Genomic DNA, 11,148 nt, shown 5'->3' on the forward strand with positions numbered 1-11,148 from the left:
TATACATGTTGATGTGTAATTCATCTTGACACTGGAGAGAATCTGGCTTATTCCAGAAAAGCATGCACTCTTGACTAGTCGGTCAAGACCAACCTGAAAACATACCAGATGGTTCTAGACCTATATTAATTTCCTGTGGCTGCTGTAAAAAATTATCATAAATGTAGTGGCTTAAAACAATGCAAATTTATCATACCGTTTTGGAAGACACTGTCTGAAATGGATTTTACAGGGCAAAAATCAAAGTGTCAACAGGGCTAGTTCCTCCTGGAGGCTCTAGGGGAGAATCTGTTCCTTGCTTTGCTAGCTTCTAGAAGCTGCCTGTATTCCTTGGCTCTTGGCTGCATCACTCTGACCTCTGATTCCATTGTCACAGCTTTTCTAACTCTGACCCTCCTGCCTTCCTCTTTCTCTTATGATAACCCTTGTGGTGACACTGAGCCCACCCTAATCATCCAGGACAATCTCCTCATCTCAAAGTCCTAAACTTAATCACATCTGCAAAGACTCTTTTAACATGCAGAGTAACATGTAATACACTCACAGGTCCCTTCTGGGGAGAGAAGGGGGAAGGAAGAGGAGAGAGGACAAAAGGGAGAGGGAAGAAGGGAGAGAGAAGGAGAGAAAGAGGTAAATGGAGAGAGAGATACATATGCCCTCGCTAGCTGGATGTGGGTGGGTCAGGAGAGACTTTATGGAGGAGGTGAACTGAACTACTTCAAGGATGAGTAGAATTGAACCACAACAGATGGGGGAGGCGGAGCTAACATATGCTTTCAGTGTTGGTACAATTATAATGTGCAAAAGAGTTGGGCCCAGGACAAACTGACATTTCATTCCCATAAAAAAGAGATCAGAGAAATACCCACTGTATATCCACTGGCACAATGATGGGCTTCAGGGAGAGTAAGCATCCCAAGAAATTCTTGCTCAGGGCCTTTTTATATTTTCAGGAAAGAAAATGGAACTAAGTGATAATATTTATTGAGCATGTGTGTGCTAAACACTGTGAGGGCACTTTATATGTATTATCTGTTTAATCTTCTAAACATTGGAAGTGTAGAGAAGATTCTAATTAGAAATGTGTTCTTTAGGGGAAAAAAAGCAACTTAATGTCATTTGCTAATTAGCAGCTAAATAAAACAAAATATAAACAATGCCTGAAGGTTTCAAATTTCTTACAAAATGAAATGCAAAGGGCTTGGGCACTCATGACCCTGCAGTTTCCCAGCTAGTTCACTGAGGCACGGAGAGGTTAAGTACCTTGCCTTAAGCCACACAGCTAGTGAATAGTAGACTGGATTTCGACAGCTAGAAGTCGGAAGATCCTGACACAGTGAACACATCATGGACCATTCTGCCTGATCCTTGTTATTAAAAATATATCTGTAGAAGTGTGCTGCCGTAATGGTACAGTTTGATGGAATTTCACAAACTAAACCTACCCCAATAAACTACTTCCCGATCAAGAAACAGAACATGAGCAGCCTCTGGGAAGCCCCTCGTACCTCATCCGTCACTGCCCCCCAACCCTACCCCCTGCAGGGGAACCACCTGACTTCTAACAGCCTCGATTCATTTTGCCCTCAGGATCATTTTCACCCCCATGTCCAAAGGAGGTGAGGGTAATAACTCCAGCCTGTGCACTTAAGTAGCAACAATAACAATAATACCAACACTCATCACAATAAAATTGGAAGAGACCATGAAAGACCTTCCATTGCTTTCTCGAGTCTTCAGGAGGTAAACTGTGTGTCCCAGAGGGATAGGTAATCACCTATCCTCTTGGCAAACATCTTTTCAGGGGAGCTACTATACATAAGTACCTCTGAGATATTTGGTAGGGGGACCTCTGTTCCTGGGGCAGCAGGAATGGTTAGGAGCAGGAGCTTTGGAGTTAACTGGGCCCTGGGTTCATGCATTTCATCAGTATTTATTAAACACCTGGAGGAGCCAGGATGTGAGTATATCATGGTGAGCAGGACAGGCCAGATCTCCACCCCAAGGAGATTCAAGTCTCCACGTGGCTATGGGTCCTTGCTCTGTCATCTGGTAAGCCATACACCTGACCTGGTGTCAGAGGCCAGCCTCAGTCTCCTCTGCTCTGACATGAGGATCAAGATACTTTCCTCACAGAGCTGCTGTGACATTTAAGGGCTGGAAAGCACTTAGCACATAGTAGGTGCTCAATAAAAAGCAACATATGCTTTTGAGATACAGCAGGTAGAACGGGCAAGGCTCTGGCTCTGGGCAAGTCCCAGTCTAAGCCGTGTGACCTAGGGTGAGTCCCTGTATCTCACCAAACCTCCATTTCCTCAACTCGAAGTTGGGGATCACAGAGTTCTCCCCAACTAGGGTTGGCAGTTTTAAATGTGATGGGATGACAGAAGGAGTTTGGCCCACTGGTGCTCAGCATGCACTTGATAAGTGATGGTTGCAAGAATTCTGGATTCGCCAGAGTCTTGGAGGCAGGAAGACTCACCTGGGGGTTGGTGAGGCCAACACAATGGTCTTTAGCCACGTGCTACACAGACCCTGCTTTGGGGCCACCCTGGTCTCCCCTTGAGCCAGCCAGCCCTCCTCTGGTCAGTCTCTCTGAGGTGGCCACCCACAGGCACTGGCTGAGGTGCTTTGCTAAAAATGCTGAATTCTGTTCACGTGAAATGTAAGCACCCAGACCAGGGTGGTTGTCGACAGGGGCCCATTTCCTACAAACAACCAGCCCCAGAACAGGGAGCACTCAGGGGGCCTTGGGGAAATGTGTCTCTGGAATTGCTCAAGGCTGACACTCACACTGAGGTTGAGATTAAACAAGCCACAGAACAATCCCTAGCACCGCTGCCCCTACCCTCCCCTCCTGCTCTCTGGAGCCCAATCAGCCACATTCCTTCTAAAGAGACACAAGTAAACAAACGTGTCCATCTGGGATCTTCCAGAACTGGGTCCAGCGTGATGGTCTGGTGGGGGTGGTTTGGTTATTTTAAAAATAAAATTAATTTTTTAATTAAAATTTTTCTAAAAAGCAAACTTTCCAGAAGGCTGCCATGGAGCTATAACAACTGAAAAAAAAATAGTCAGCTTTGGAAAGGCTACATTCTCAAAAGCTCTTTTTGCCTCTACATCTCTGCGACCCTGGCTCTTGGAACCCACACATTGGAATCCTCACGGGACAACGACTTTGCTCTTATTGGAAAGCTATCAGACCTATTGCTGAGGGAGAACTGGATCGACTCACTGCCATACCTGCTTTACAAAAACTTTTAATTTTGAAAGAATTTTAGACTTAACAGAAAAGAGTGCTCCTATATACCCTTCTCCTGGCTTCCCCATCTCCACTGTGCCTTTTTTTATTCAAATCTTTGTTAGTTTTTTAAGAATTATGCTCTGCTGGCCTTTGCTTAATGTCACAAACCATATTCTGTCTTTTGCTTTCCTACTCCAGGCCTTTCTTCCTTGTCTGGCACTAATTTCCATTCTCCATGCTGGTAGTACCCTAGATCCTCCTGGTGCTTTTAAAAGATCCCAGAGGCCTGAGCCCCACGCCCTCAGGGTGCTCGAAGTCATCTGGGAAACACAGCTGCTCTATTCCTACCCTTCAGGATGATGATTCACTTGAGCCCTGGGTGGGGTCTCAGGATTCACAGCTTAAACTAGCATCCCTGGGGGACTCTGATGCAGGAGGCCCACAAACCACCTTTTGAGAAATGCTGGCTTTGTGTTACCTACAAATCAGAGAACCCTGATTACTCTGTCCTGTCCTCTTGAACTATGTATAGTAATATTTAACATTTTTGGTTTATATTTCCACAGTGAGACACTGGGGAGCCATTGAGAGTTCTAGAGGAGAGAAGTGATGAGGCCAGACTGTGCTACATGGACACTGGCAATCTGGCTGCCTGGAGAGGACTGGGCTGGAGAGCTGGGGAGAGATGGTAGCTGGCAGGAGTGGGGAACGGTGACAGAATTGCATAATAGTGAGGACTTAGGATTCTGCCTTTAAAGAGCATGGGGGTGGAGCAGGGGAGGGTATAGCTCAGTGGTAAGAGTTCATGCTTAGCATGCAAAGGTCCTGGGTTCAATTCCCAGTACCTCTATTACAATAAAAAGCAAACAATTACTTCCTTTCCAAAAGATAAAAAATTAATAAATTAAAATTTATATGAAAAAAGAGCATCGGGTTTATATCTGACTACCACCATGTCTTGGCTAGGTACATTCGGGCAAGTTCTTTGGCCTCTCTGGGCCTTAGACGCCCACCTGTAAAATGAGACAGTGACAGTGCCACCTTCCTCAGGAGCTGTAGTGAGGGCTGAGGTGCGGCTGGGCGTGAAGCACAGGCCAGGCGCCAGCAAGCACTTCCGGCAGTGAGTACTGAAGACACAGACCAGGAACCCTGCCTCCTTCTACCAGAACATCGTCACCTTGTTCATGCCATGTCAGCTCCATGGAGCTCCCGAGTGCCTCCTGGGCCTGGCCTCCTACTAAGTGATGCAGACACAACAATGTCAATAGGGACCCTGCACCCTGGGGCCTCTACCTAGGCCGGAGAGTGGTGCCTGATCTTCACAAAGCCGAGTGGGCACACGCCCTCATTCATGTCCAAGTTCAGGAGCAGGACAGGCAGGGGAAGGCGAGTAATTGGCTACACTCCCTGGGCCTCCCATTTTCCAGACGGTTCCAGATTATGAATGGAACTGAGTCTTTCATGCTGCTTTCTCATATCTATTTATTACTTTCTGTGTATTATGGTGTTTTCACATCTTTAAGAATCTTTGGCTGGGGAGAGACTCTCCCTCCCTGTACCACGCAATTCTTAGAGGTGGCAAAGGACCCAGCATGTCTTTAATAGGCAAACTAACCAATCCAGAGCCTTCCCTCCTCCATCCTGTCTGTAGTCCCCAGGGGGCAATATCTCTCTGCTTTAATCATCCCAGGGCCAAGCACTGGGCAATGAGGGACCATCCCCATTGCCCAAAGCCCACCAAAATCATTCCAACTAGCCAGGCTTAGGCTGTCCACCCTGCCCTGTCTTGCGCTCAGAAACCCCAATAAAGGCCGCAGTCTAAGAGTTCACTCCCTCCTGTCTTCTGCCTCCAGACCACCCTGGTATCTTTCCCACGTGGCCTGCGTGCCCCGCCTCCTGTCTCCAGCACCTGTGGGTGTAATGACCTTCATTTCCCCAGCCTCTCTGTGCCTCCTCTTGTGCTTACACCTGACTCACCATCCCATAAAAGATGGCGAATAGCAGAGAGTATACAAGCCACCTCCTGAGTCAGTCGCCTGAACTTGGAATTTCACCTTAGTGGTGGCACCTCCTACTTACTCCCTATGCTCAGTGTCCACTCAGGGACATGATGGACACGGCTCTCGCTTGCCTGGTGAGCAGGAGCAGGGAAATGGATTCTCTCCCTGGAACCTCCAGAAGGAATACAGCCCAGCCGACACCTTGATTTTAGTCCAGGGAACCCCATGTTAGACTTCTGACTTGGAGAACTGTAAAGAATATGTGTGTGTTAAAAAAAAAAAAAAAGAATATGTGTGTGTTGTTTTAAGCTGGTCACTTGTTATGCATCTGAAGCAAACCAACAGGGCACTCTCACCGTCTCTGATTGTGAAGCTGTGGAGCAGGGCCAGGCCATCGAACCAGTGGTTGTATCTGGTCTCGCCCACTGTGTGCATCCCAGGCCCGTTGCGGAGCAGGATTCCCTGCAGCCATGATGGAATCTTGCCTGGGAAGAGAAAGAATGTTCAGTTTCCAGTTTCTGCGTCTAAACCAAAAAGCTAAAAGAAGTGGCCAGAGAGCCCCTATACCACTTTGCTGCACCCATTCATTCTAGAAAGAGTATAATATGCCTGGCATTGTGCCAACACTGAGGGTGGACAGGCATCATCCCTGTCCCCAGGCCGCTCACCATCCATCGAGAGACAGAGACAAAGGAAAACACTCAAAATACACTGTGATGAAGGCAACACAGCAGACTCAGAACGGGTGCCGCGTGGACCAGAACCCCACTCTGAGGCGGGGTAAGATCAGGAAAGTGAGGAAGGCTTCCTGGAGGAGGTGACCTGGCTGAGTCTTGTGGGAGTAGGTATTTGCCTCACAAAGGCAGGAGGAAAGAACATTCTAGAGCTGTGCAGGCCCATCTAGTAGCCACCACCTCCATGTGGCAAAACTGGGCACCAGAAACATGGCTCATCTGAACTGAGATGTGCTGTTTAAGTGTGAAACACCCACCAGGGGGGAGGGTATAGCTCAGTGGTAGAGTGCATCCCTAGCACGCTGAGGTCCTGGGTTCAATCCTCAGTACCTCCATTAAAAATAAATAAATAAACCTAATTACTAATTTATTAAATAAATAAACCTAATTAACCCCCCAAAACAAACAAACAAACCCCCAAAAACCTACACACCAGACTTCAAAGACTCATTATGAGAGAGAAATGTAAAGTATCTCATAAGCAATTTAAAAATATTAATCACACGTTGGACTGATAACTTTTTGGATATGTGAGTGGGTCTAAACTCTCTGGTCTGGCAGTGGTGCTGAGAACCGTGAGCAGGTTGGCAGTTTTCATCTTGGAGTAGGTGGATAGTATCAAAATTAAATTACTATAAAATACACTATCAAAATTAATTTCATCTGCTTCTTTGTACTTTCTTCGAATGTGGCTATTAGAAAAATTTAAAGTACATGTGAGGCATGTGTTATATTTTTGTTGGGCAGCACTGCTGAAGAGACAGGGCTGTAGCAGGCGCCGTTGGGGCCCCGCCCATGTCCCTGTGGCCTTCATCCCTCCCCGAAGGCTACTTTTGGCGAAGACCTGCAGCTCTCCGCCTGAGGGCTTTGTTCTCACTGTGGAGCAGCTCTGTCCACACGTGGACAAGCTGGAAGCAGGTGGAGAGTTAATGCCCCTGGAAGTTGCTCTCACCCAACAATGGATGGGGTGCTGTGGGTCAGAGACCACTGCTTTCGTGCCCTCGGCTAACACAACGTGAGACATGTTTTATGCTTTGCCCTGAGGATTCAGTTTCAACGGCTTGACAGTGCTTTTCTCATTGGCTTCCCTTCCAGTGTTTCTTGGGAAGCACATCCCAAATCAACTATTTACGCTTGAACTCTTATCTCTGGAGGAACCTGAACCAAGAGCTCAAAGACCAGTTCAAAGACCAGGAGACGTGCAAGCTGTTTAGTCAGAGCCAGCCTGTAACTTTCAAGGAAAGCGTCCGTGAAACGGTACTGTTGGTGTCGCAATGTCATGTACACATACACACCGTATGCAGAGAGAGCTGATGGCTACTCTAAAGCTTTATTAAGTTACATAGTCTTATATAGTAAAGAAGAATGATAAGGGAAATGGTTAACTGGAAGTGTCTGGCTCAAGGTCAGAAGACCCTTTATATTTTGGTAAATCATGTTAGTGTTGGCACTGGCGAGCCTTACAGCTTATCAGGGCAGAATGTACGAGAAACAGCTGCTTAACAATATTCTTTTTGGACTCAGGTGGCTGTGCCTGTCTTAGGTTGCCCCCCTCTGGAGATCTTAACTCGTCACTGGCTAACCAGCCTTCTCACCTCTGAGTCTGCAGCTTTTTATAACTTGTTTACCATTCCAGCCCAAGGCTCGTTCCTTTGTTCCCACAGTCGGGGGGCTACAGGTACTGAGGCTGGAGAGTGAAGTAGGAGCCCAGTGACAAAGGTCAACAAGACCACACTAAGCTTTGAGTTGGTGCTCAGAAGAATGGGACACCTTTGATGGGGATAACAGGGAACAACAGGATCAGATTTTTTTCTGCAATTAAAAAAATTAAGATAAAATCTATATAACATAAACTCCACCATTTCAAAGTGTACAGTTCAGGGGGTTATAGTATACTTGCCATGTTGTGCACCCATCACCACTAATTCCACAAGATTTACACCACCCCCAAAAGAGGCCCCGTACCCATCAGCAGTCAATCCCCATCCCCCACTAACCTACTTTCTGTCTCTAAGGATCTGCCTCCTCTCCTATTAGTGGAATATGATCAGATTTGGGGGTTCAAAAGTTGTTTCTGACTGTGGTGTGGGGTGTGGACGGGAAGAGGAGCCAGGGGAGGTAGGAAGACCAGAGAGAGGAGCAGGGTAGCAGCAGTGGGGACAAAGGAAAATGGGTGGAGCAAAGGGACTTGGAGTTTGACTCAATGTAGACGGAAGGGGAGGGGAGCATGCAAAAAGGTCAGCCCAGTCTCCTGCCTTGGGTGAGACTATTCACAGAAACCCAGGACACAGAAGGAGCAGGTTGAGGCAGAGCAGGGAAGGGGGAATCTGAGCATGGATAAGAAAATTTATTGAGCAGGATGTGCCAGGTACTGTGTTGCAGGTGGAGTAAATCACTGAGTCACTGCAGCAACCCCGTGAGGTAGGTACATGCTGGCTTTATCAGACACAGAGGAAACAGAGGCAGGAAATGCTTAAGTAACTTGCCGAGGGGGCCTCAGAGCGGAGAATGCACAGCTAGACATGAAGCCAGAGACTTGGCCTGGCCTCCCGGGACAGACATGTCCCCACAGGCACAACATTTGGTGAGCTGTCTGCCAGTGGATGCTGACCAGCTGATCAGACTTGACCTGGGGCTGAAGGCCTGCTGGAGGCTGGAGCCCCTCCCCTGCTGGCCAACAGGTATTGGGCGAGTTGCTGCTCCTCCATGGCCCTCAGCTTCACACATGTCAAGTAGGGAGGTATCATTTACAGCAGTGGTTCCCCGAATTGGAATCAGCCAGAGGGTTTGTGAAAACACAGGTGTCTGGGCTTCACTCCAAGAGTATCTGATTCAGTGGGTCTGAAGTGGGCCCAGGAATCTGATCCTAACAAGAGCCCAGCAGAAGCTGATGCTGCAGGTCTGGGGACCATCCTCTTAGAACAGCTCATCCAGATCGAGAACTCCCTTCAGCATCTCAGGTCCTAGGATCCTTCTTTTCTACGATTTCCAAGCATTTCCACCCAGTCACGAAACACGAGGTGTAAAGGGAGTAAAATGGCAAAATGTTTGTGGTACCCCAGAGTATAAAAGGATAGACATTGTGGACCCCTTTTTTAAGAATAAAAAATTAATAGTAAATGGACATTTGTTTTTTGAAAAAAATATTTATATATAAAGTCTATCTATTGACAGATCAGTCTATCTTTGTACTATCCATATTTATGTATGTTTTAAAAACTTGAAGAAAATAGGCCCAAATATTAATAGTGCTTCAGGCAACTATATTCAATATCCTCTAATATCTGTAATGGGAAAGAATCTGAAATAAATATATACCTATAACTGAATCACAGTGCTATACACTTGAAACTAACACGACACTGTAAATCACCTATACTTCAACTGAAAAAGAAAGAATTACAGAATAAAGAACACACACATGCTCCCCCTTTAAATGTTCAGAGGATTAAATTTTCTATAAGCTCATTAATTTCCCTTCAAATAATAAAATGACAGTGGGGAGGGTATAGCTGAAGTGACAGAGTGCATACTTAGCATGCAGGAGGTCCTGGATTCAATCCCCAATACCTCCTCTAAAAATAAATAAACCTAATTACTCCCCTCCACAAATTAAGTAAATAAATAAAACTATTCGAAAAAAAAATAAAATGACAGAAGTTTTTAAACAGTTAATAGGGCTTAAGAGATGGAAATACAGCTGATTTTTTTCCCTCTGTGTTCTCTCAATGGCAAGTTTTATATATATGTGCTACACACACATACAGATTTCTGATTACCTCTGTAGTCAGAAATAAAACCACATAAAAGCTGTATTTTTCTTTCAGAAGCCTTCCAAAGCAATTCCTCAGCTGAAAACCTCCAATCTGATATGCCTCACAAAAGGCACCGCCGTCCTTTCCTTGTGAAAACTATCTACCTACCCCAAGCTGAAAACTGCCAACCCGCTCACGGTTCTCAGCGCCACTGCCGGACCAGAGAGTTTGGACCCACTCACTGCCCCGTAGAGTGTAAACAAGATGGTCCCAGGAAAGAGGCCACACAGAAGAGCAGGGAAAGCCCGCTAAAGGAAGGTGCCTGCAGAGGCTCACACCTGAGCCCGCTTCATTGGCTCTGCAGGTACTCGCATCCTGAAACACGACCTTGGAGGAAATCACATCGGGCTCCGCGAGGCCCCCCAGCGCGCACGTGCAGGAGTGGGCGCTCACACACGCTTCTCGTATTATTTTGAAATTAACTCGGGGTGCACATGTTTGCACAAATACATCAAGCACTCCGAAAGGGTCACAATTCGCGGAAGAATCCCATTGTCCCAATGCCAACCGCAGCAGTCCTGGGACTTTTCTCCTAGTAATAGAACCACGAACTCTCTCTCCTTGGAAACTGAGTTACAACGCATAAAAGCACACCCAGATTTTCAAAGAGAGTATGTCTGGATTATAGGTCATTTTTCCCATCTATATACCATTTTCCAGATTTTCCAAAAATAATTTACAATAAGCATTACTTTTATAAACAGAGGGAAAAAGTGTACATGTAAACATATAAGAAGAACCCATCGTTTATACAAAACGCTCACCTGTCACTGTGGCCCTCACAGGCTCCCGTTGCTCCTTCTTATTTCTGCCAAATATTATATCCATCGCAGGGGCCTCCGAGCGAGAGCGCTGTTAACAGTGAACAGATGCTTCTGTGTCCAAGGCGACTGCTCCTGGCTCCTCCTTTTCTTTCCTTCCTGCTCTCCTGCAGCTTCCCTCATTTACATCTCCTGCCCTCCTAATGCCACTTGCTTCTCCCTTTGCTTTCCCCTCTCTGAGGGCCGGGTATCTCTTCACGCACATGGGGAAAGCTGAGCTGGCCTTATTTATGTTTGGTCAAAGGTCAATTCCCCAGCCATGTGTCCCAGCTAATCTTTAATCCTCTGTGTCCCCAACTCTCCCTTTCCAGCTCCACTTTTGGATTAACCAAGAAAAGCTACTTTTTTGCTGGGTTTAAATTGGCGGGATCATTTAACGCTGCATTCTGCTTAGGTATGCACGCTGACATAATCCAGTCCAGCAGGTGGAGATGTTTAAGATCAGAAGAGAGACTGTCAGGACCATCGAGGACACCTGGCCTTAGGGGAGCCCAGAGCACATCAACCATGTGAATTCTTGCTGTACAGCATGGT

At 46.6% G+C, this 11,148-nt stretch overlaps 1 protein-coding gene across 2 annotated transcripts in view; it reads right to left on the reverse strand.

Annotated features, from left to right (window-relative positions):
• Positions 1-10,832, reverse strand: part of BCO1 (beta-carotene oxygenase 1) — a 33,902-nt gene extending 23,070 nt beyond the window's left edge. For both annotated transcript variants that reach the window (XM_010967554.3, XM_045505369.2), the window contains exons 1-2: positions 10,558-10,832; positions 5,601-5,729 (exon numbers count right to left, since the gene is read on the reverse strand). In XM_010967554.3, coding sequence (XP_010965856.2) covers positions 5,601-5,729; positions 10,558-10,621 — 193 coding nt within the window. In that variant the 5' untranslated portion in view covers positions 10,622-10,832. The remainder of the gene's footprint in view (positions 1-5,600; positions 5,730-10,557) is intronic.
• Between the last annotated feature and the right edge of the window lie 316 nt (positions 10,833-11,148).

Source organism: Camelus bactrianus, chromosome 9 (assembly GCF_048773025.1).
Source record: "Camelus bactrianus isolate YW-2024 breed Bactrian camel chromosome 9, ASM4877302v1, whole genome shotgun sequence".
NCBI classification, from domain to species: Eukaryota; Metazoa; Chordata; class Mammalia; order Artiodactyla; family Camelidae; genus Camelus; species Camelus bactrianus.